Genomic DNA, 25,191 nt, shown 5'->3' on the forward strand with positions numbered 1-25,191 from the left:
GCTGCTCCCGGCATGCACGGTCCATACCCGTGCTCCGCTGGGGGTTCGCCGCCGGCCAGGCGTCCCGCGCCGGCGACCGGACGTCACGAGGTCCCGCCGTCGCCGCCGTAGTGACGCGCTCCCAGGAGGCCAGCGCCCCGCCGCCGTGGTCGCAGAGACTGACGCGTAGGCGCCGCGCCCTCCGCAACTGCAGGCGGAGCCGGCTGCCCGTGCTCCGTGGCCCCGAGCGCGCGTGCTTCCCTCCTGCCGCCCACTCCCCTCCCGCCCCCGAGCCTGCGTGTCCCTCCTTTCCGCGCTCCCACCCGCTGTCGTCCCAGGCTCGCGCCAGCGCCAGCACGTCAGCCTCTGAGAACCCGCAGAGCTTGACGTTTCAGTGAGTATGGAAGCGCCTGGAGCGCGGAACAGAGGCAGCACTAGGCGGTGCGAGGAGCGAGGGCCGGCGGGGGACCTGCCGAGTTGGCCGGGTCCTCAGCTTGGTTTGGGGGTACTGCGGGCTTGAGACTTGCAGTCATGGTGTGACGGTGAGACCCGGCAACCCGGTTTTGTCGTTTTCGAGCCGCGCTCGGCTGCCTGGGTGAAGCTGTGGGAGCGCGACGTGGCGGGTGGGCGTGGGAGGCACACGGACTCCGAAGTGGGCACGACGAGGACGGAGGGCATGAGGAGATGGCGGCCGTGGAAGGGCGCTGTGCTGTGGGTGGGAGGGCCCAGTGGCGGGGAAGAGGTGTGGAGCGCAGCGGTGCTGGGAGCAGGGTGTGGGCCGGCCGCCCTGAGTACCTGGACTCCAGGAGTGACCGCAGGCGCGGGCGGGAGAGGCTTCTCTTGGAGAGGAGGTAAGGAACTCAGACGCCGGGTGGCGAGGGGTCACCCTCACTGGTTACTGCAGGTCTGTCCTCGTGGTTGATGTCTTCCTGCGAAAAAGGCTGAGAACCAGGCGCTCAGCATCTGTAAGGACCTCTGGGCACGGTTGGGGGCAGGGCAGGGCATGACTGCAGTAGGGAAGCTGTGACTTGGAGGGACTTGGGTTTTGATGAATGAGGAGGAATGAGGGCATCCTCCCCATCTGCTCTTTCTATATTTGAATATATGCAGAATGTAAGTCCAGAGGACATGCCCCAGATGTTAGAGTGAGACACAAGCACTCATAGGTATTCATGGGGGTGGCAGGATTAAGAGTGCTTTGAATGCCCTTTATGTTTAATTCCTTGACTTTTGATGAACAGTTTTGCTTTTACAGTCACACAAGTAGTAAAACTATTTACGATTTGAAAAGAAAATCCCACTAAGGCTTCCTCAACGTGCTCAGAATACAGGAACTTGAATTCAAAGACATTATGGTCTGACAATACCAAGCTCTGCTATATCCCCTCTCCCTACTCCCTGTTGAGAAGTTAATGGCGTGGCAATCAAGAACTGCTTGTCCCATATTTTTTTTTTAGCCTCTGCACATCCCACTGCCATACCTCAAGTCTCAGTCTAGATTCAGATGATTCAGGTAGATGTCACCGACTTCAAGAAAGCTTTCTCTCTCTCCCCATCTTCTACTGGACCTTTAATGCCCCCAATACCACAGTCAGCTGCCCCCCATGCCTCTGAACATATTTTTTAGCACTCTGCTCCTCTGTCCCATTGAGTTCACTGACAGAACTCTAAAGGCCAGGGCCTCTGTTTCCAGCTGAGATGGCTTGTTGCCTTATGTCCAATGCGTTTAGAATGGTTGCCCCTGTGGAGGCCCTCACTGAATGCCTGCAGAGCATCTAGATGAGGGAAGAGGTGCCGAGATGGGTGCCAGCCGCCTCTGCTGCTTGAGCCACCAGGACGGGGAGGTGGCATTCTCGGGCTGGCACCTGTTTGGGGTCCGGCTTCACAGTTGCATCACGTGTCAGAGCCCCAAGCTGAAATCATAACGAAAAATATGAGGAGTCCAAGACCACGACCCCAGTGTAAACAGGGCCCAGTTAGGACTTTTGCACGTTGTGGAGCATGTGGCCTTCTGGCAGGACAAACACTGCCATGAACAAGTGCCCTCTATACAAGATAAAAAAGAAGCTGCCATGAGGGTAACGTCCATATTCAACGAGCAGGACAGGTAAATCCTTCAGAGCTGAAGCTAATAAAACAACAGCCAAGACCATTTTTACAGCTTTAAGGAGATTATACTTAACATTCCAGTAAACATGTTGAAAGTGTACAATTTCACAAGTTTTGACACATATATGCCTCCATAAAAAAAGTATGACAAGACAACGAACATGTTTATCACCCTTTATAACCCCTCCCCCACCTCACGGAGTCGCCACTGATCTGCTTGCTGTTACTATAGTTGCATTTTCTAGAATTTTATGTAAATATAATCTTAGACTATGTACTCTTTTTTTTTTTTTTTTTTTGGCCTGACTTCTGTCACTCAACATAATTATTTTGATATTCTCCCATGGTGTTGCACTTGGCAATAGCTGGCTCACTGTTACTGTAGAGTGGTAGTCCATTTATGGGTATGCTGCATTTTATTTCTCCATTCACCTGCTGATGGACTTTTGGGTTTCCAGTTTTTAGCTATTACAAATAAGGCTGCTATAAACATCCATAAGCAAGTCCTTGGGCATATTGTTTTATCTCACCTGGGTTAATACCTAGAGTGGGGTAACTGGATCATATGTTTATATGTATAGTTAACTTTTTAAAAGACATCCAAGTCATTTTCTAAGTGGACGCATTGTCTCACATCCCTGCCAGCAGTGTTCCAGCTGCTCCACAGTCTTGCCAACACTTCATGATTAGTCTTCTAGTTTTAGACATTTTAATAGGTAGCACCTCATGGTATATCAATGTGGTTTTAATGTGTATTTAGCTAATGGCTAATGAAACAGCCATTAGCTATTTTAATGTGCTTATTTGCCATCTCTACCTCTTTGGTGAAGTGTCTGATTCATTCATGCATTTATTGTTGTGGAGCTCATATACATATGATGTACATATGCATGCACGCACGCACGCACACACATATACCAGATTTGCGATTTTATTAGGCAGGAAAACAGATATGAGCAGGGTGCGGAGAGAATAAGGTCAGTAAACCCCCCCTAGAAAGAACTAAGTTAACCAGCCAAAACTAGAAAGCCAGAAAAGACTCAGAGTTAGAGTTAATCAGTTAAAACTCCAAAGGTCAGGAACAACTTGGCCTTGAATGTTTGAATATTCCCCAGATAAAGAGAAATATCTCAGCATAACCCATGACTTCATTGTGTCAATTAGATCGTGTTCCATTGTGAAATTTACTTTAGCCTGCTAAAATGCCCAGCTATAAACAGCATAATAAAGACAGGAAGATCCCACCTTAAAGTCAAAATTGCATTTGAAAAAATCCAGGAAGTTAAGATGTAAGATTCTTAACATACTAATTAGCAAACTAACTCCGCCCAGCCTGGGGGGCAGGGCAAATATTCTTAATAGATATGCCCCCAGACCAGAAAACTGCTATTCTGGGAAGAAATCAGCAGTGAATTTCTTACATTAACTTTGTAAAATTACCTGGAAAACTACTAAAAAGAAAGATGTAATGACTCATCAAGGATGAACTTTCGGGGACCACTTAGCAAGTCCACACCCCTGACCCTTTGAAAATCCTCAATCACCTATAAAACCCCAGACCCTAAAAACCTAAGGGGTGCCTCTTCTCTGAGGTAGCCTGCACTCCCCCTTCTCTGAGTGTGCACCTTTTTGCTCTAAATAAATCTCTTACTTAAAACGTTTTGTCCCTGTGCTTTTCCAGTGGTAAGTCTTTATTACTTTGCTTTTTCATTCTAATCACCTCATACTCTGACTTCCCTGCATCTCTGAACCGACCTCCCCACAACTTAAAAATATTTTCACCCTACCCATGGTTTCTATTCTCTTATCAATGTCTTTCAAAGGAAAAGTTACTCAGATTGACACAGTAATGTTTTATCAATTTGTTCTTTGATGGATTGTGCTAAAATACATGAAAAATACACAGGATGGGATACATTAGTAGTAGATTGACATTGCAGAGGAGCAGGTTAGTGAAAATAAAGACATACAAGTGGAAACTTGTATGAAACAGAAAAATGAAAGAAAAAAGGGATTTAAAATATATGAACAGTGACTGTGAAGGGGTATGTGGGGGGGACTTGGTGAAGGGGGGAGCCTAGTAAACATGTCTTTCATATATAGTTGTAGATTAATGATACCAAAATAAAAAAAAAAACTATGAACAGGGCATCAATGAGCTGTGGGCAACTTCACAGAGCTGATGTGTAGCTGGAGACCCCAGAAAGTTAGTTTGCACTCCAGCTGGTTAGTAGAGGCACTGATCCTGGCCCTGCTTGACTTTGGGGAGTCCGTCCTCTCGCCCTTTGTGTGGGCTTCTTGGCCTCAAGATTCCCCCACACAGCCAGTACTAAGCCACAGGTCACAGTGTTGTTATCAGTGTTCCATGCGGTGAAATCTGGCCAGCTTGGCCTCCTAGACCCGTCCACTCAACTCAGGGGGGCCGTGGCTCTGCCTAAGGCCCCCACCTTGTTCTGCACCCTGAAAACTCCAGACAGTAAGATGGAGCTCTTAGGCAGAAGAATAGAAATGAATGGCGTGGAGAGAGAATTAAGGCCAGTAAAGCCCACTAAAAGGGACTCAAAGAGTCAACGAGATAAAACGAGAGCCAGAAAAGACACAGAGTTAATGAGTTAATCACTTGAAGCTCCAAAGGCCAGGAGTGACTTGGAATGTCTAAATATTCTCCAGATAAAAGTATCTGAGCACAGCTGTGAGTAAAATTTTAAATTTCCAGAAAATCTTGCCTGGCTTTAGTACATTTGCATATCGATAGGCATTCAGAGGTGTTAAGAAGTATGGCTTTTTGCATCATTCCTCTGGGGTGGAGAGACGTTCATCTCCGTATCAGTGGGTAATTACCTGGGCACAGGGGGGCTTATCTGTACCTGTACTGAGAGGCGAGGGGGGCTCCGGTTTTGCTTCTGCTGGAGCAGGAAAGAGAGAGGGAACCAGACTGCAGTTTGTAAGCAATAAATGGATTTTAAACTTTATTTCTCCCTTTGACTGATTTCGGTGTTTGGAGTTATTTTGCCCCGGAATTTCCTTTCCCCGGAGTTACATCAGGTGCAGTCAGCAGGATTCCTCTGAACCCGAAATATGTCATAATTGGTGTGACCTTTGGGAGGGCCGCCCCTAGAAATGATGGGGAGAAGTGGCGCTCACGCCGAGGGACGTGTGTCTACGCTTGTGTGGTCGTGGAGGTGCCACCACTGCTGCTGGCCGTGCCGACCCCGGCCCGTGACCCGAGCCTAAGGCTACTGCTTCTGCCACTGCTGCAGCTCCTGCTGCCACCCGGAGCCTGGTCACGGCTCTGGAAAGGAGCAGAGGTCCACGTCACCTGGCTAGAGGAGCAACTGGCTGCTGTGTACCACGCCTTGCTGGCTACAGAGCCCATCACTGGAACAGCTCCGTCCAAGCTAATAACCACGTATCCCAGCTCGGGGTGGATGTGAGACTGGACCCAAGGGCTACGGAGTAATGAGACAGGGACCATGGGCTTAGACAGAGCAGGGCGAGGGCCTCCGGAAAAAGCAAGGCAAGATATTTACAGTCAAAGCAATGTAACAATGTAAAGTCCCTATGGAAACTCTGTGTTCAGAATTATGCAAAGTCAAGGTCACACTAATTCTTTAGGGTAAAGATACTAGACTAGGAATATAGACATCTTCAGTGATTCAGTTAAAGGTCAAAAGGCCAGGAGCAGCTTGGCCTGGAATGTTTGAATGTTCCGCAAGGGTATCTCAGTATAACCGGTGACTTCATTGTAAACAGCCCTAGCGGACAGGCAACAACCCAGCCCCCCTTGGGTGGTCTTAATTGACATACTCCCAGAGGGAAACTGCTATCTTTGAGAAAGAATCAGAGCAGAAAATTTCTTCTATTACTCATCAAAAATGAGCATTCTGGGACCACTGAACAAGTCTGCACCTCTAACCCTTTACTCTCATTCCTGAAAATCCTCAACTGCGCATAAAACCCCTAGACAATGAGCCAACCACGGACTCTTGTCCCCTCCTGGCCTGAGCCGGGAGCTCTGTCCTCTCACTTTATCTCTGAATAAAAGCCTGTACCTTGCTCTCCTACCTTGAGTGTTTGTGAAGCTCATTCTTCGGCTTTGTGAACAAGAACCCCGGCATCAAAAGCCTCATGCCTGGCCTGTGTCCCTGCAAGACTCCTGGGGGACAGTACTCAGGCTCTGCCAGGGCCCCCACCCACACAGGACAATGATTGGGCATCGCGCTTCCACTGAGGTGGGGGTCAAGGTCTGGGAGGTAAGAGCATCTTACAGGGAAGTTTTGTTTTTATGGCCAGTGCATATACCCCCCGTAGCCCTACATATTGGCCCATCTAACTTCCGCAGGGAGGGTGGGGGGAAGTCTGGTGCACTAGGCCTGGGTGAGATCCCACTCCTGCCCGTTTCTTATCACAGGGCCCCTCTCTTGCATGCATCCTACCCAGTGGACAAGATCTCTCTATTCTGGTGTCATTAAAACATGTATCTTATCACCCTTACGTTTATTTTCTTCTACATTCCTTGTGGCCTGGATGGGTCCCCTGGCTGTAGCTGCCACATGATGATCGCTCTGAACTCCCTACCTCTCCAGCTACTGCCTGCCTGTGGAGTGGGTGAGCTGTGGAGTCAATCTGCCTAGGACTTTGAACCTAGCTGAATCCTCTGATTTGAGTATTATCATGATTGTATGTTATTAGTCTGGTTACAGTGCTCCAGTTTTCTCATCCAGGGGCCACTGTGGAAGATGGGGAACAAGTAGATTGTAAGGTGGGATTTTTGGAGGGGTGGGCTGCGGGTAGAATTGCAGTGTTTCCAAAATGTCTCACCTGGCTTTAGTGCATCCCCACACAACAGGTGTTTCCAAAGGGTGGGGAGAAGAAGCCATCTCTGTATCGATAGGTAATTACTTGGGCGAGCAAGGACTTATCTGGACCTGAGAGGTTGGGTGGGGGGCCTCTTCTTCTGCAACCAGGTTGCGAAAGACACAGGAGAGCAGAAGTGGACTGCTTGTAAGGAATAAACCGGATTCTCCCACTTTCTCCTTTTGACTGATTTTGGTTTCAAAGGTACTTTGGCCCAGGATTTTCCCCCTGGGAGTTACAAGGTAGAAGGATAATTCTGATCCCTGTTACTTCATGTTGGCTGGAACCAGAAGTCTCACTAAGTCAATTCAATTTTTAAAATAGTCGTGGGTAAAATTGCAGTATTTCCAGAATCTCTTGTCTGGCCTCAGTGCATCTCCATATCAGTAGGTGTTTCCAAGGGGTGGGGAGAAGTAGCCATCTCCGTATGCATAGGTAATTACTGGAGCAAGCTAGGGCTTATCTGGACCAGAGAGGTTGGGTGGGGCCCCTTCTGCAGCCAGGTGGTGAGAGACGCGGGAGAGCAGAAGAGGACTGCTTGTGAGCAATGAATGGGTTTCTCCCACTTTATTTCTCCCTTTGATTTCAGTTTCAAAGGTATTTTGCCCTGGGATCCCCCCCCCCCCATGAGTTACAAGAGTAAAATGTGGAAACTTAATTCTGCAGATATTAAGGTTAAACAGTAGAGATAATGTACTACTATTGTGGGAAAAGACAGACACAATGTTCCAGGGGGCACAATGTTCTGGAAAACGATAGATTTTTTTCTGTAGATCAGGTTGGGAAAATTGGCTTAGTGTTGGATTCCTACCCCACACCATATAGAAAGGTTGGCCTCTAGATGAAGACATAAATATGAATGGTAAAATCATAAAGCCAATCCAAAAAAAGTAGGGAAATATTTTTGTGTTCTTTGAGTATGCAAGGATTGCTTAAGACCAAAATAAGGCATATAACATACAGGGGGAAAAAATGATAGGTCTGATGTCACCAAAATTAAGGATTCTTTCTCAACAAAGGACACTATTGGCAATGTTAGCAGCATAGCAGAAATATTTGCAACATCTAGAACAGTCAAAGATATATATCTGGAACTGTGCTGTTCAGTGCATTACCCACTAAACATGGCTGCTTCAACTTACATTTAAATTAATTAAAATTTAAAATGCAGTTCCTCAAAACAGCAGCAGAAGCACAGAACCCAAGAATGGACTAACAGTTACCAAAGGGAAAGGGACTGGGGAGGACGGGTGGGAAGGGAGGGATAAGGGTGGGCAAAAAGAAAGGGGGCGTTACGATTAGCATGTATAGTGTGGTGGGGGCACGGGGAGGGCTGTGCAACACAGAGAAGACAAGTAGTGATTCTACAGCATCTTACTATGTTGATGGACAGTGACTGAACAGGTATGTGGGGGGGACTTGGTGAAGGGGGGAGCCTAGTAAACATAATGTCCTTCATGTAATTGTAGATTAATGACACCAAAATAAAACTAATAAAAAATAATAGTAATAAAATAAAATGCAGCTCCTCAGTTACACTCGCTACATTTCAGGTCCTCAAAATCCACAATGATGAATTTCTACTGACTAGCAGACCATTGCTGACTATGGATTGAATTGTGTTTGCCAGAAGAATATGTTGATGTCCCAACACCCAGTACCTGTGAATGTGACCTTACTTGGAAATAGCGATCTTTGCAGATGTAAAATAAAGATGTGTCATGATGGAGTCAATTGGTGTCTTAATAAGGGAAAGAAGGAAATTCAGACACAGGTAACACTCAGGAGAAGCTCAGGAGCCCAAAGACTGCGGGAGAGGGGCCAAGAGACAGTATCGCTCCCAGACCCCAGCTGGCAGGTTGATTTCAGACTTGGGTCTCCAGGCCAGGTGAGGAAAGACGTATATTGTTTTAGGGCCCCTGGTTTGCAGTGCCGCAGCCCTAGGAAACTGGCAGGGCACAGATAAAGAACGACTCCATCATTTCAGAATGTCCTGCTGTATAGTGCCGATCCAGGGTGATCATGGGACTCTAAATTTAAAGTCAAGAGTAAAACGTCACAGCAATGGAAAAAATGTGCAAAGAATACTAATGGGCAGTTTATACAAGCGGAAAGTAAAATGGCCGATGAGAATGGTGATACGCAGCCTGTCCGTGCAGCTTTCTCTCAGAAGAAAACATTCTAATAAAATTGGCTTACTGCTACACAGCCAATAGATAGATTGAATTAAATGATACACAACATTCCTGAGATTCGGGGAAATAAAACCCACCTCCATTGCTGGTGGGGGTGTAACTGCTTTAGCCACTGAGAGCAAATGGATGATATTGGTGGAATTAAGTATGCACACCCCTAAGATTAGGTCCTTCACTAGAGTTGCTCTAACAGGTCCCTAGGGAGCATGTAGGAGGGTCTCATGGGAACAGTGTAATCAGTATTGCAGCTGTGTCCCTCCCAGGGGTGAGGACAAGTCAGTAGGGTAGATACATACTCTAGAAATCCTATACCATGGGCAGAAACAATTACATTCCTGTGTATACTGCAACATGCACAAGTCTCAAAGATATGGTGTTGAGTAGAAATAAAATCAGAATACCAACAGCAAAACTCAGGTAAGTTGAAGGACATATCCAAGAACACGTCAGTGGTCGCCAATAAGGGGAACGGAATAGGCACGGGGAGATTCTGTGGGACTAGAATCCAAACAGTAGGACAGATGCCAGGGGCAGAGGAAGGAGACGGTCCAGATAAGCTGGTGGAGGGAAAGGAAATGCAGATCCCGAAGGTGTGAGGCCGTGTATTTAACGCAGCGGTAATCCCAGAGCTGGGACTTTGGGGACGCCATCCCAGCCTGTCCCCTCCCCAAGGAGCAGTGCAGGGAAGCCCAGGAGAGCAGCTAGGATTGAACGGTGCACAGACTGACCGCAAGAGAAAGAATAAGAAGCCAAGCGACATCCCTGCGGATGGAGGAGGTGTGCCAGCAAGCCATATGCCCAGAAAGCAGGTAACGGCTTGAACAGGGCACTTCAAGCTGGACAGTCAGAAAAAGACAAGGGCCGGTGTCAAGTAGAAATAAAAGGATGCCTTTCCTCAGAAGGGGGCTTGGGTGGGGCAGGGCTGTAGCTGTGGGTTAGAGATGCTCTCTGGACTCAGGCTGAAGGGGCCAAACGGCTCACCCCCAAGGAGCTCCCTGATGTCTCTGAAGACCAGGCAGCCCTGAGCTCCTCAGGAAATGGCAGCCCCACAGCCCCGCCCCTGGCAAGGTTGCCCGGTACTTGCCCCTGCACACCCCTCCCCTAACTCAGTGTCTCTGGGAGCAAGAGGCCCACCCAAGGCTGGCACTGAGGCTGAACGGGGTGCTTCAGCCAGACCGGAGGGAACAGCAGCTGCTGGGTGCCTCGGGGCCTCAGAGCTGGCCGCGCGTGGTGCTGTAACCGTCCCTCTCGGGTAGGGGAGGGGCCCACGCTGTGCGTCTGGTTTGGGGCTGAGCAGGGAGCTGGGAGCTCCATTTTCCACACAGAAGCCATCATAGTGGGATAGTCAAGACAGGGCCACACGTCTGGATTTCAAGCCGAGTCCGCCTGGGGACGAAGGCCTGGGGTCTGGCCCGGAGGGTGCGTCAAGATGTGGCACGGACAGTAATGATGGCTCTGGTTTATTCGTCACTGCCTGGATGGTGTCAGGTAAGCCTCGCCAAACCTGTGAGCCAGGTCCTGCTACCGTTTCCACTCCACAGATGAGGAAGCAGAGGCACTGGAGTGGCTCTTGGCAGGCAGAGCCCGGTGGCAGCCCAGGCGGCACTGTGGTGTTTGGGCATAAGAATGATTTCCAGCGCACTGAGCAACTATAAGCTTAAGTGCCGTCAGAAGTCTGGATGTCCGGCCAGGGCACAGGGAAGCCATCGAGCAGCACGTCCACACACACCCTGCCCGCTCCCCATGCCCTCACCCCAGCCCAGCCAAGCAGTTGGAGGTAGGAGTGACCCCAGAGGGCAGGGGTCACAGTGAGGGAGAAGGAAGGGAAGGGGCAGAGAGTGATGGGGGGGGGGTAGAGAGAAAAGAGGGCAGGAAAGGGCACCCCCCAGAGATGGAGGGAGGGCGGCCCTGGGCACTGGGAGGGTGGCTGGCCACCCAGGGAAGGAGCAGTGTGTGGGGCTGACCATGAGCTCTGGGCACCAGTGCCAGGGCATCCCTGCAGCCACACTCACCCAGACCACCCTGTACTCGGGGCCTCCGAGAAGCCCCTGGTCCGGGGCCCTAACAAGGCATCTTTGGAGCAACAGGCTGCGGGTCAGTGCTGACCAACCTCAAGAGTGCCAACATGACAGGCCTGCGGCTCTAGCTGGCACAGCTCAAGGCCACGAGCGGGGCTGCAGTCAGGTGGAGGGCCAGGGGTCCAGGGTGGGCCTTGCAGAATCTCACAGTGGCTGCAGTTCTGGAAGCCATCTGCACTTGGAAGTTAGAGGATGGAGGCCAGGGCCCCACCAGCATTGCACGGGGGACACCTGCAAGCCCTTCCCGTGCGGCCTGGGGCAGATGCAGGCAAAGGGCCCCTAGGGAGCCGGGACGGAGGCTGCTGGAGGGGAACCCTCCCAGTCCTGCCAGCCGTCTAGACATGTCACTGGCCACCCACCCCTCCACCCCCAGGGATGAGTCACCCCTCAGAGCCCAGCAGCTTTCTCTCCCCAGGGTCACAGCCTGCAGGATCTCAAGGACAGCCCGGTGGGGGAGCCGGCAGAGGCCCGATGCGCGCCACACATGCTGGCCCAGGTGTGTCCTCTTCCCCCACACTCCACAGGGAGACCCAAGCTCCTGGACCTGCCCAACTGCTGCTTGTCAGAGTTCAAGTGGGTCCCCGCGAGCCTGGGCTACTTCTTACTGCAGCAGGTACCAGCCCCCCCACCCCACGCCCAACACAGAAGGCCTAGGAGATGTTTTCCTGAGGTCTGAGGGTGGACAGACCAGCTGTGAGACACCCTGTCTGTCAAGGCAAAGTGCCTGGGAGGAGCTGGGAACAAGGGCCCCACCCCTTCACCTCACCCTGCGTCCTGCCCTCCCACCTCCCAAATAAGCACACAAGACGGTGGTTTTGGTCTAAGATTGATGGACATTGAGACACTGGCCCCAGGCTCACACCTGACCAGTGCCATGCCAGGGGCAGGCAGAGCAGACAGAGGTAGGGAGCGGTCACCAGCGAAGGTCTGGGGCCGCTGGAGCGAGGGTGGGGAGGGTCAGCCACAGTGACTCCAGATGTGCCAGGTCTGGGATGGTCACAGTCAGCTGGGTGCGCCCTGCCCCTCCCAGCACCAGCACCACCAGGTGGGAAGAAAAGGAAGCAGCCCTGAACAGGGTGCCCAGGCCAGGAGAGGGGTGAGGCCAACCTCCAGTCGAGGGCGGGTGGGTGGGCAAGTAGCAATGAGACCAGCCAGATCCTGGGCTCCTGGCCACCACCCGAGGTGCGGTCTGGGCGGTGCTGTCCATCATGCCGTGGTTGAGGCTAGGGATCGAACCGCAGTAGGAAATCCAGCTGGGCAGGGCTGGCATCTATTTTTCTGCTCTCTGGATACAGCACTGTCCTTTCAGACCTGGCCCTCCCTTCCCAGCCACCTGCCCCCACCCGCTATGGAAAGCCCTCGTCGGAGGGAGCATGCGCACAAGGGGGACAGCCCTAGAACCACCAGCTTTCCCCGAGGTCAGAGGGCACTTACGCCAGCACACAGCAGCTGGACACTGGGCCTCAGCTGTTGAGCTACGACATGGCTCCCAGCTCGTCAGACACCCACGTAGGGAAATACCACAGGACGCTCCTGCAAAGCTTGAAAGGGGGATCCCCAGAGGGGTCTGGCCAGCAGCACACACAAAGCCAGCCAGTCTCAGGGCCACAGACCTGGTTGGACAGCACAGGAGATGTGGTAGTGGGCTCCCACAGTGGGCCCGAGATGCTAAGGCACGAAGCTACCCTAAGCCCACAGGGGTGGGAGGGGAGAGGGCAGTCTCCAGGGGCCCCCTGCACCGGCAAAGCACACAGTGACAAAGCAACGACGACAGCCTGGCTCTCCCGACTTGGCACAGGCCGGAGGTGCAGGGTGACGGCCCAATGGCTCTTACTAGAAGGGGCTCTATGCCCTGGCGGCCCCTATAAAGGCCTCTGGAGAGCGGGGAGAGTCCTGGGCGCGGCAGTCACCCCTCGCCCAGGCCACGGGCCAGTCCCAAGCTGGAGTCTGGGAGGAGGATGCCCGGCTGGGAAGGTCGTGCAATGACTCCAAGGCCCTGGAGCGGGCCCTGCGTGGAGACCCTAAGGCGGGAGCAGGCACGGGGAGCAGGGCGCGGGCCGCCAGCCTTCAGGGCTGCCTGCGCAGGCCCGGGCGCCCGAAGGCCGGGTGCATGAGGTTTTCGGTGATGTAGGCCACCAGCAGGCAGATGACCACGAGCATGACGCAGATGGAGCCGCCCACCGCCGTCATGGCCACCACGATCTCCCGCATGCCGGCCGGCTCGGCGGCGAACTCCACGCACTCGGCGGGCCCCGCCGGCTCCGCGGCGGCGGGGTCGGCGCGCGGCGGCAGCGGCTGCAGGCACAGGCGGTAGCGCACGCCGTCGTGCACGTCGGGCAGCAGGTAGTCGCGGCAGGAGGCGCCGAGCAGCACGCGCTCGCACGGGAAGCGCGTGTAGGCGCCGCGCCACGAGCAGTTGAGCGCGAAGGCGCGTACGCGGCGCGCCTCGGCCGCCGCCAGGCGCCACTGCACCAGGACGCTGCGGTTGCGCAGGACGCTGGCGCGCAGCGAACGGCCGGCCGAGGCGTGCGCCGCGCAGCCGGGCGCCTGGCAGCGGAAGCCGCGCGCGGGGCTGCGAAAGCACAGGCGCCCGCCGCCCGCCTCGGGGCCCTCGGGCAGCACCTTGTAGGGGCACCAGGGCGCGTCGGCCGCCGGCTCCCAGCCAGGCGGCGTCGGGACGGCCGCGCTGCAGGGCGGCGGCGCGCAGGCGGCCAGGAGTAGCAGCAGCGGCGGGGCGCGCATCCTGCGGCTGGGCCGGCGCGGGGCGCGGGCTCGCGGGCGCACGGGCGCGACGGTGGGTCACGCGGGCCGCGCCGCCGCCGCTTCCCGGCGCGCCCGCCTCCCCGCCGCCCGCTCCGACCCGCCCCCGCGCCCCCGGCGCGCTCGGACCCAGCGCGGTGGCGGAGGCGGGGCCGCCTCGCGCCCCGCCCCCCTTAACCCTCTCCGGCCCGCGGGCCCCGGAGCGCGGCTGCCGCCCCTGCCTCGCCGCGGCCAGGCTTTTCCTTGGGCTTGGCGGGCTGCGGCCCCGAAGGCAGCTCCGCGACTGCCCAGGCCCCGCCAGTCAGCGGCGGGCGAGTGGAGGACAGCGGCCTGGAGTGCGCGGGACCTCCGGTCTCGCTGCCCATCCCGCGCTTGCGGCTGGACCCCAGGTGAGGGTCCTGCCAGCTCCGACCGGGAGGGGACAGGGACGGAAACTCCCTTACGTCCAGGGCTTGTCCCCCGTCGGGAGGGGCAGAGCCCGCCTGGCTGGGCACCGACTCGGGACAGGCTCCTGGGAGATGAGGACTCCTTAGTTTCAACTTTATTCACCCTGCACACACAGGCAGCCTCAGGCTGGACCACCCTCTGCCCTAACTAACCCTTTTCTCCTTCCTTCCCTCCGCAGATGCGGCCCCGAGGCAGCCCTCCCCGTGAGCTGGGCAGGGGGCCGCACCTGGAGAGGGGGAGCAGCCCTGCGCGAGGCCACCTGGTGCGTCGGCTCAAGAGGGGGGACACACCGCCTCCCACTCTGGTCTTGAGGATGCGCTCAAGGCCCTGGCTGGTCAGTTCCATCCTTTCCTAGACTGCCCAGGGCTCAGGACGTTCCTCGGGGACAGGGGACACCTAGGCGGGCCTGCCTGACCCGACTGGACATGAAGCAGGAACACCTCACATCAGGGAGAGCGCTGCTGGCCGAGGAGCCACCGCGCCTAGGCAGCCGTCCTGGGCACCCTAGTGCCCGGTGCGGCTCTCATCCTGAGGAGGGAGGGGTCATGGAGTGCGCCGCAGTGCTCACCGAGTCCTTGGCCCCCACGTCCACCCCACCCCAGCCTCACCAACTTCTAGTCAGCCCCAAAAATTCAGGGTCAGAGCCAGATCTCAAGGCCTCTGCCAGATCCTGAAGCCCAGGGTCAGAGGCCCCATCCCTGGCCTCTCCAGCTTGTTGGGACCCTGGGCAGGGTCTCCCCAGGCCTCTGCCTCTGGTGGGGAAGGGGTGCAGTGCACACAGCCCTGCCCTGACCCCTGCCCCTGCCTTCTGCCCTCCCCTCAGGCAGGGAGATCCCTGGGCTCCTACTCCCACCCCAGCTTTGTGGGGGGCTCAGGAGTTGCCCCAGGGGAACAGTGGTGGCGACCTAGGGGCCACGATGGCCCCACCCTGAGCTCCCCGTAGCGTCTGCAAGCTGCTCACTTTTCAGTGGGAGCCTGAGGACCTGCAGTCTCTCTGCCCCGAGGGGTAGGGGTGCAGGCAGGGGCCCAGGGGACGGTGCCAGGAGGTTGGTCGGAGACTCTGCAGTGGCCCACACGTCCACTGCCAGGGCGTCTCTGGGCCTGAGGCCCGCTGCGTGACTAATCCACCAGCCCGCTCCAGAGAGAAGAGCCAGGTAGCAGCAGACTTGTTCAGGGCTTTGCACAGCTGGCTGCGTGGAAATCCAGCCTGCGGCCTTGCAGGGCTCTGCTGCCTGTCCCTGACCCTGTCCTGGGGGCTCACCAGTGTCCAGCTGGTCCTGCTCAGGGCAGCTCCTTGGCAGGTGGAAGGGCTGTCTAGCGACTGAGGGCTCTGCTGACCCCCACCTGGGCATTTCCTGTGCCGGGTTTCACCTACTCTGGACCAAGAGCAGATGCCAGGGGGCAGAGGCTGTGCCCTGAGTTCCTGGGCAAGGCTCCCTGGGCTTGCATCCATCTGGGGGGTCTGGGCCAACACAGCAAAGGAACTGTTTCCAGAGCCCATAAGTGACCCCACACACCGGCCTCTGCAGCTGCCACTGCCAGTGGCTGCAGGGGTGGCCTGTCCGATCCTGGAAGGCCCAGCCCCAGGGCTTGGCTCTACAGAGCTGCAGGAACCCTTGCTGTGGCCAGCCCTAGCCTACAGTGACCCTTCCCCTGATTTGGGCCCCTTCCCCTGACCCCACAAAGACAGCCTGTCCCTGATCCTGGATCTGCCGGCCCTGAGAGTCTCTGGCAAGAGTCCCCCCAACCGCCCCCACTGTCCAGAAGTATGAAGCCTAACGGGGCTCGTGAGAGCATCTGGGGCCGCTGAGGACAGGGGAGAAGGAGGTTGTGGGTCACCTTCTCCAGGCAGCTGAGTATGGCAGGGTGGCCTCTCTTCCACCAGGCAGTGCACATGCACAGGACCACAGAGACACATACGGTCCCCCGTTGACCATGCCCACCAAGTGTAGACCCCCTCCTGTGCACAGGTGCCTCCGGGCACACTGCTGCAGCTGGGCTGGGACAAGTGCCCTGTCTTCTGGCTGGAGCCAGCTTCCTGGGAAGTCCCCCTGTAGCCCAGGGGAAGGAGCCTGGGCTGGTCAGGCCCGGAGGCTGGCTGCTAGGGCACTGCCAGGCTAAAGTAAAGGACAGGGGAGGGGCACCAGGAGCTGGTGCTGAAACCGAGTCTGCCCACAGCATTACTGGCGGGGTACCCAGGCCTGGCCAGTGCACCTGACCCCCTCGGCCTCAAGGCCTTTGCTGAAGCTCACGGCAAGGCTGGCTGCTCCAGGGGCAGGAAGGGACTTGCAGCTGCCGCTGGCCCCGAGATGTCACATGGGAAAAGCCAGCCTGGGCGTGAAGCTAACCCCTGGGAGAGGCAAGAAAGCCGGCCAGAGTATTTGCTCCTGCTTCCGGATCCGGCCTCCTGTGCAGCAAGCCCACGCCCTGTTCTCAAAGTCACGGGAGCCAGGAAAGCCCCTTTTGTGGAGATACTGAAAAAGGGGCTTTCTGACTGTTACACCTCAGAGTCCCAGGGGAGCTGTGGCCTGCAGGTCCTATGTAGGGTAGCCCTTGACCTCTCCAGCTTCGCCTCCCACCCCTTCCATCTGACCCCTTCCCTTTCCTAGGCCCCCAGATGTTCCTCCGCCGGAGGCCCCTCCCTGCAGACCTGAGCGTCTTCCAACCAGCTCCACCTCCCGCACATCCAAAGAGGCCTCAGAGGCGGCAGGGTGGGCAGCGGGCCCCTCCATCCCTGTCCCTCCAGTGGGACTGCAGGCACAGACCGAGCCCTTGGACTGAGCTCCTGCTGCCGGGCCTCCAGCATGAGGGACCAGGGGCTGGCGAGTTCTGCGTCTGTGAGCGAGAGTTCAGGAGACCATTACTGTGGGAGGAAAACATGGTTTCCTGGGTCTCCAGCGGGACCAGTGGGGACTCGGTAGTGGGAGGGAGAGGGACAGGGGTGCAAGACCGAGCTCCTGCAGCTCTGGCCCAGGCTGCCCCCCACACGCACATACTCCTCTGAAGCCCCCGTCTGGTCGTCTGTTGGAGGGGGTCATTGCAAAGAGGTGACCACAGTTTGACCGCAGAGCTGGACGGGTCATCATAAGCTCTTCCTCCCCCCCCTGCCCTTGGACTGTGTGCTCGGCTGCCTTCCCTCCCTAGACGCTGCCCCCGAGATGCAGCGCAGAGAGAGTGCGGTGGTGCTGAGACGGTCTGGACGGTGCACGTGACCGGGCCCCGCAGAGGCCTCCAGGTGAGCCGTAAGAGTTGGCAGGCACGCGCAGCGACCAGGAGCTGTGCCCACTGGAGACAAGCCTCTAAGTGCCCCGGTCTGTGACGCCTGCCGCCGGCCTCCCTCGGCCTCTCCCCACCCTCTGCAAGGGCCAGTGTCAGATCACACCCAGGAAGCTCCCCAGGAGCAACCTACACCAGCTGTGTTGTTATTTACTAAATGTTTTGTTCACATCCATTCACTTTTTCACTCAAATAATTATTTAAAAGGCAACTTCGTATCTCAACAATAAATAGTAGGAGCTGGAAAAATAAACACCAGCTGGTCTTGGTGTCTTGTCCTGTTTGGAGACACCAGACTGACTAAAAAGGGGGTCCCCGGAAGTTTCCGTGGCCTTCATCCCCTCTGCACCACAACTGCTGCCTGTCTCTGCTGTGGCCCAAAGCCTCTGGCTGCCACAGGGTCCCTTATTCCCTGTCCTTTGTGGGAGGCGGCGTCCAGGTGAACCCCAACAGGTCAAACCCTGAGCTGCCACCGGTGTGGGACTCAGCCCTCACTGTCACCTGCCCGTGCTCCGGGACCTCTTGGAAACACACTCCGAGGAAGGCCAGACCAGCCCAAAGCCACCGTGGAGACTCCCAGGGACCTATTGGGGCTTCCCGACAAGGTGGCCCCTGGGCCAGGCCTGGAGAGAGCCAGGAGCCTCCCGGGCCCCCCTGCTGGGGCCCTGACCACAGAGGTTCATGGGCCATGGGGGTGACTGTTGTTTAAGTTGTATGAAAAGACCCCGAGGGCTCCAGGGCTGCTGCTGCCCATCCCTGCGCCTCTGCCAACCCCCAGCCCCTCCCAGCCCCCAGGACCCCCCACCCCCGTGGTGGAGCCACTGCTGCCAGGCTCCCAGGACTGCCCCCCGCCACTCCATTCCCCTCCTGGCCTCTCCCGCTGCGAGCCAACCTCTGGTCATGCCCCCAAAGGACCGTAGAGGGGTGCGGGGTGGGGGCCCTGCAGTGTGCTCCGCCCTGGCAAAGGCCCTGCACTCCTCTGGGAGCAGCGCCCTATTCTCACGGGTCTCGCAAGGCTTTTGCCTAAAGTGGGCAGCAGGCCTGAGTTCCTCCCCCCAAAGTGCTACCCGCTGCCTCCCTCCACACATGCAGGGCCCTGCAGGTGCCTCAGCCCGCTGCTGGGCCAGACAAAGCTGTGGCCTGGGCATCTGCACGGCCTAAACCAGGGGAGGAGGTAGCCCCCAGGACTCCTCCAATGCCTGCTCCTGGTGGGCACCCCCATGTGAAAAAGTTGAACCTGGGGGAGACGCCCATGGACCCCAGGCCCAGGATGTGGTGGCTAGCGTGGTGGGAAGTGAGAGCAGAGACTGTCGAGGGAGGCCATGTTCAGCGCCGGGGCCACCTCAGTCTGTGGGCCACATCTGTTAGGACAACGACAGGCTCCTGGTGCATGAAGCCAGCAGGTGGGGGCAGGCTGGCAGCTGCAGGCCTGGCTGTTTTCCTGCCTAGCCTAGACCTCACTGCTTCCATGCTCCCTGTGGACAGACATGCTGGGCGCTTGGCAGCATGCCTCGAGGGCAGGGTGGGTAGTGGCAGCACCCTGACTGGGGACTCTGCACCTTCAGAGCAAGGATGGCGAGGTCCTGGCTCCCGGGCCCCCGGGGCCCACCCCACACTGAGCTCTGGGGTTTGAGTGGCTTCTCTGGTTCCCGGCAGTTCTGTCAGACATGGGTGGGTGGGAGCATAGCATTTTGTGGACCTTTAGGGTGGACGCCTGAGATGCTCCAGGACACGAGGGGATGTGAGCCTGGCCAACGACCCCCACTGACTTTCCTAGTGCAGACAGCCAAGATCCAGCAGCTGGGCCCAAAGGGCCACTTGACCAATAGCTGGGTAGGCAGGCTTATGCCACCCAGTGCAGAAGGGAAAAGACTTATCAGAGGATCCGTGAGGTTGGGGCACATACCACGTCCCAGGGGGGACCCTGTGGAGGGAGCGGGAGGCAGAGGGACCTGCAGGCTCCTGGTGGGTCCTCCAAGCCTCACACCTTCCCTCCCTCCTCCCAGCGCAGACTGGGACAGGCCTCAGCAAGATGGCAACTTTTGCCTAAAATGCCTTAATTTGAGCAAAAAGGAGTGTGGTGAGCAGGGAGCAGAAACCACCTATGTTGTTTCCAAGGCTCCGCAAGAAGCCACTGATGTCCAACTTGGCTTGTTTCTGCTCTTTTACAAAGACCCTTCTGGAGCCAGTGCTGAGCAAGGTGTCAGGAAGACAGGACGAGGCTGGACCTCGCTGGCCGGCACAGGGCAGCTGCTCCCGATCGGCCTGGCCCTTGCCCACCTCGCCTCAGACCACCTTTCTGACTTAAATCTACTCAGATTCCCAGGGAAATTTTCCATTTTGTTTACATTTTCCATGTATTGGCATAAAAATGTCCACGGTGTTCTCAAGTGTGGCCCTGTTCTCATTTTCATTCCTAAATGTGGAAGAAAACCACCACGTGCTCCATGCCCCATTCTTGTTAAGAGAAGTTTCACTCTGCCCTTTCCCAATCTTTGGGAAGTTTGAGCCCACTGGGACAGTCTTTCTGGAAGATTAACGGGAGTTCCAGCCTCCAGCCTTGCTTTGTTCACAGCTGCTGGAGGAGAGAAGCCTCCAAGGAACGGTGGGAGAGACGTCACTCGCCCCTCCCGGCCCGCGTCCTCAGAAATGCGGGCACTGCAGACATTCAGGGGCCCTCCTCTCCTGCTGGTGTGGAGAACTTGGAGAAACCTTCCCTGTTCTGATGCTGTGAAATGCCCTCGGACATGCTCTCGGCACAAAGGTGCCTTCTCCAGCACCCAGGCTTCTGCGCTGGAAACTGTCACCCCCAAATGCAGCGTTCTGATGGGCCTGTCCTCAGGAATGTCCTGCTCTGATCACACTATCTGAATGAACATCCCTTTCCTGATGGGCCCCTGTGCAATTTCTTTGTGAAGCCAGAAGAAAACTGGAATTTCCTTCTTCTATCCCTGTGCAAAAACTTATGCTAAATTTCATAATTGTGCTGGTTTCCTTACTTAAAGAGAGTTGAAAGTGTGTTCATTTTCATATAAATGCTGTCTTTTTTTTCCTGAACACCTTATGGTTAGCACAGCTCCCCTGAGGGACACTTCCAGGTCAGTTCCACAGTGGCCGTCTGCCCCATTCGCTCTTGCATCCCCAGATCCTCTGCAAAGCTGTGGTCCACACAGCCATGGTGCAGGCATGAAAAAACGAGCAAAATCCACTAATCATTTAGTTATTCTTAAATGTTGGGCCTCACCTGGCAGGAAGAAATGGGAAAGAATACAGAATTCCTCCATGACGCCCCAGCCAACTGTCTGTGCTCAGCCTCACTCTACCTGCCCTCAGCCCCAGGCCCTTTCCTCCACGGGACCTCCTCCGTCGACCCCCTGCTCTCCATGTTGGCTGCCTTGGGGCTCAGCTTGCCTCTTATGGTCCAAGTTTTATGGCTTTTGGGGGTTGCTGTTCCCCTCCTTATATTTCTCTCAGCTCAGGCCTTTAAAATGACGCTTTCTATATTTTACTTAGGTTTTCCATGGTTCACTGAAAAGATCTATCAAGTGACTGAATGCACCTTGCTGCTGAAAATGGGACTCTTCTTTCTTAGTCGTTGATTTATTTACTTCATCATCTGATCTTTTTATAGGGGCGAAACCTGGCTCACAAATACAACCTTAGTAAAGTATGTTTGGTGAACCAACTCTCCTTCTCCAGCCCGGCCCCTCTGCTTGCAGCCCAGCCAGCTGCCGTCATCCGCAGCCACAAGCCCCCTCCCCTGATTAGCGAACTAAATGCTCTCTCCTCTTACCTTTTTTCTTGAATGACATGCCTTAAAGATGCACGGGAAGGTACGTGGCAGCATCCCATGGCTGGATAAGCTCTGCTCTCCGTCTTCTGATACACACAACGCTGCACACATTCCTCTGGAACAGACGCGCTGCACCTCCGCTAGCAAGGCGGGAAACCCGGAGCGAGCGCTTCACGTCGCCTCCGGTAGGGGGCAAGCGCCGCTGGCTGCGGGCACGGCAGGCATCGCCACCTGTCGGACGCACGGGGTACTGCGCGGATGGCCGGCGTCGGGGCACCGCCACCTGCCGGGCGCGCCGCGTACAGGCCCCCCTATTTCTCGCCCCTTTTAGAAACGCCCTGAGGGTTTCTGCCTTTTAAACACGGACTTTCACTTTTTAAAAACCGTTTTCTTTTTCTGTCCTTTTCTCATATTTAGCCCATTTGTATTGCCTCAGCCTTTTGTGTATGATAGAACTTGTCTGTATAATACCAGTTCTTCCAGTTTTTGGCCTTTTGTTGCTTGTAATCATTCTGTGAGGCAAAAATGCTATAATTTTACACTGTAAATTATAGTGCCTTTATTTATCACATTTGGATTTCGGATCATTTTTAGGAAAGCCTTACTAGTCCTAAGGATAAATGGGGATTCTCCTTTGGTCCCCCCCCCCTGCGCCCCCTACACACAGACACACCCAAGGCTGTCATGGTTTTATTTATTTTTGTTGAGTTTGGACCAATTTGGGATTTGTTCTGGTGTAAAGCACAAGTTGAAGATACAGCTTCACCTTTTAAATGGTCTCCCTTTTATCCATGGATTGCTGATGCCCTCCACCTCCAGACCCCACAGGAATTCCATGCAGTGTGCTAGACTGCTCTGTCCCACTGTTCTCTTACTGTTCCACATCGGCAGTCCATCTCTACGGCTAGTATCCCTTCATTACTTTTATTTCTCAGAAATTTTCTGGGTATTTTCTTATTAAGGTATTATTGATACACACTTTTATGAAGGTGTCACATGAAAAACACTGTGGTCACTACATTCACCCATATTATCGAGTCCCCCCAATACCCTACTGCAGTCACTGTCCATCAGTGCAGCAAGATGCCACAGTCACTATCTGTCTTCTCTGTGCTACACTGTCTTCCCCATGATCCCCCCACACCATGTGCACCAACTATAATACCCCTCAGTCCCCTTCTCCCTCCCTCCCCACCTGCCCTCCCCCACCCCTCCCCTTTGGTAACCACTAGTCCCTTCTTGGAGTCTGTGAGTCTGCTGCTGTTTTGTTCCTTCAGTTTTGCTTCGTTGTTATACTCCACAAATGAGGGAAATCATTTGGTACTTGTCTTTCTCTGACTGGCTTATTTCACTGAGCATAATACCCTCCAGCTCCATCCATGTTGTTGCAAATGGTAGGATTTGTTTACTTCCTATGGCCGAATAATATTCCATTGTGTATATGTACCACATCTTCTACATCCATTCATCTACTGATGGACACTTAGGTTGCTTCCATATCTTGGCTATTGTAAATACTGCTGTGATAAATATAGAAGTGCGTATGTCATTTTGAATATGAGAACTTGTATTCTTTGGGTAAATTCCTAGGAGTGGAATTCCCAGGTCAAATGGTATTTCTATTTTTAGTTTTTTGAGGAACCTCCATATTGCTTTCCACAATGGTTGAACTAGCTTACGTTCCCACCAGCAGTGTAGGAGGGTTCCCCATTCTCCGCATCCTTGCCAGCGTTTGTTCTTAGACTTTTCGATGCTGGCCATCCTAACCGGTGTGAGGTGATATCTCATTGTGGTTTTAATTTGCATTTCCCTGATAATTAGCGATGTGGAGCATCTTTTCATGTGCCTGTTGGCCATCTGAATTTCTTCTTTGGAGAACTGTCTCTTCATATCCTCTGCCCATTTTTTAATTGGGTTATTTGCTTTTTGGATGTTGAGAGGTATGAGTTCTTTATATATTTTGGATGTTAACCCCTTGTCAGATATGTCGTTTACAAATATATTCTCCCATAATGCAGGATGCCTTTTTGTTCTGCTGATGGTGTCCTTTGGCGTACAGAAGCTTTTTAGTTTGATGTAGTCCCATGGGTTCATTTTTGTTTTTGTTTCCCAAGGAGATGCATTCAGGATGAAGTTGCTCATGTTTATAATCAGGAGATTGTTGCCTATGTTGTCTTCTAAGAATTTTATGGTTTTATGACTTACATTCAGATCTTTGAGCCATTTTGAGTTTACTTTTGTGTGTGGGGTTAGACAGTGATCCAGTTTCATTCTCTTACATGTAGCTGTCCAGTTTTGCCAGCACCATTTGTTGAAGAGACTGTCATTTCCCCATTGTATGTCCATGGCTCCTTTATCATATATTAATTGACCATATGTGGTTGGGTTTATATCTGGGATCTCTAGTCTGTTCCATTGGTCTATGGTTTTGTTCTTGTGCCAGTACCAAATTGTCTTGATTACTGTGGCCTTGTAGTACAGCTTGAAGTTGGGGAGCATAATCCCCCCCAGCTTTGTTCTTCCTTCTCAGGATTGCTTTGGCTATTCGGGGTCTTTTACGGTTCCATATGAATTTTAGGACTATTTACTCTAGTTCATTGAAGAATACAGTTGGTATTTTCATAGGGATTGCATTGAATCTGTAGATTGCTTTGGGCAGGATGGCCATTTTGACAGTATCAATTCTTCCTAGCCAAGAGCATGGGATGAATTTCCATTTATTAGTGTCCTCTTTAATTTCTCTTAAGAGTGTCTTATAGTTTTCATGGTATAGGTCTTTCACCTCCTTGGTTAAGCTTATTCCTAGGTAGTTTTTTTTTTTATGCAATTGTGAATGGAGTTGTTTTCCTGATTTCTCTTTCTGCTAGTTCATCATTAGTGTATAGGAATGCAACAGATTTCTGCGCATTAATTTTGTATCCTGCAACTTTGCTGAATTCAGATATTAGATCTAGTACTTTGGAAGTAGATTCTTTAGGGTTTTTATGTACAATGTCATGTCATCTGTACACAGTGACAGTTTAACTTCTTCCTTGCCAACCTGAATGCCTTTTATTCCTTTGTGTTGTCTGATTGCCGCGGCCAGGACCTCCACGACTGTGTTGAATAAATGTGGGGAGAGTGGGCATCCTTGTCTTGTTCCCGACCTTAAAGGAAAGGCTTTCAGCTTCTCACTGTTAAGTATGATGTTGGCTGTGGGTTTGTCACATATGGACTTTATTATGTTGAGGTACTTGCCCTCTATACCCATTTTGTTGAAAGTTTTTATCATGAATGGATGTTGAATTTTGTCAAATGCTTTTCGGTTCAGACTACAGCTTGGAAGCATAGCAGCAAGATGACTAATGCCCAACTTTGATTCCAGAAGACCACTGTGACCACCTGTAACGCCTCTTGCACCTTTTTGATGCTTCTACTTCTTCACAAACAATATCTAATTTAACTCAATTCTGGCAGTATCTACCTGGAGACAGCATCAGACCCCACAGGATAAGGGTTTAGTTCTACAAGACTGACCCATCCCCACACAACACTTCGGACACCAATCGCAAGTTCGTGTTGTCACGTGTGCTTCTCATGGACCAGTTATGAATTGGAGGCTCCTACAACTCCCTCCTTGGGTTACATTAATTTGCTAGAGTAGCTCACAGAACTCAGGAAAACAGTTACTAGATTGCCAGTTTATTATGAAAGGATA

The 25,191-nt window shown here is 53.9% G+C and overlaps 1 protein-coding gene across 2 annotated transcripts; it reads right to left on the bottom strand.

The window, feature by feature from the left end:
- Positions 1-12,031: 12,031 nt before the first annotated feature.
- On the bottom strand, positions 12,032-13,985 carry FNDC10 (fibronectin type III domain containing 10). Of its 2 annotated transcripts, none has more exons than XM_037000117.2 (2): positions 12,653-13,985; positions 12,032-12,441 (listed from the first exon to the last, which is right to left on the bottom strand). In XM_037000117.2, the coding sequence occupies exon 1, from the start codon at positions 13,958-13,960 to the stop codon at positions 13,286-13,288; it is 675 nt and encodes a 224-aa protein (XP_036856012.1). In that variant the 5' UTR covers positions 13,961-13,985; the 3' UTR covers positions 12,032-12,441; positions 12,653-13,285. The 2 variants fall into 2 exon arrangements, with proteins under 2 accessions (XP_036856012.1, XP_036856011.1); XM_037000116.2 differs by having other exon boundaries at positions 12,032-12,503.
- Positions 13,986-25,191: the final 11,206 nt, after the last annotated feature.

The sequence above is a fragment of the Manis javanica genome, chromosome 4 (assembly GCF_040802235.1).
Source record: "Manis javanica isolate MJ-LG chromosome 4, MJ_LKY, whole genome shotgun sequence".
Classification (NCBI taxonomy): Eukaryota; Metazoa; Chordata; class Mammalia; order Pholidota; family Manidae; genus Manis; species Manis javanica.

Coding starts and splice junctions, on each gene's coding strand:
- FNDC10 (XM_037000117.2), bottom strand. CDS start 13,960: ATGCGCGCCCCGCCGCTGCTGCTACTCCTGGCCGCCTGCGCGCCGCCG.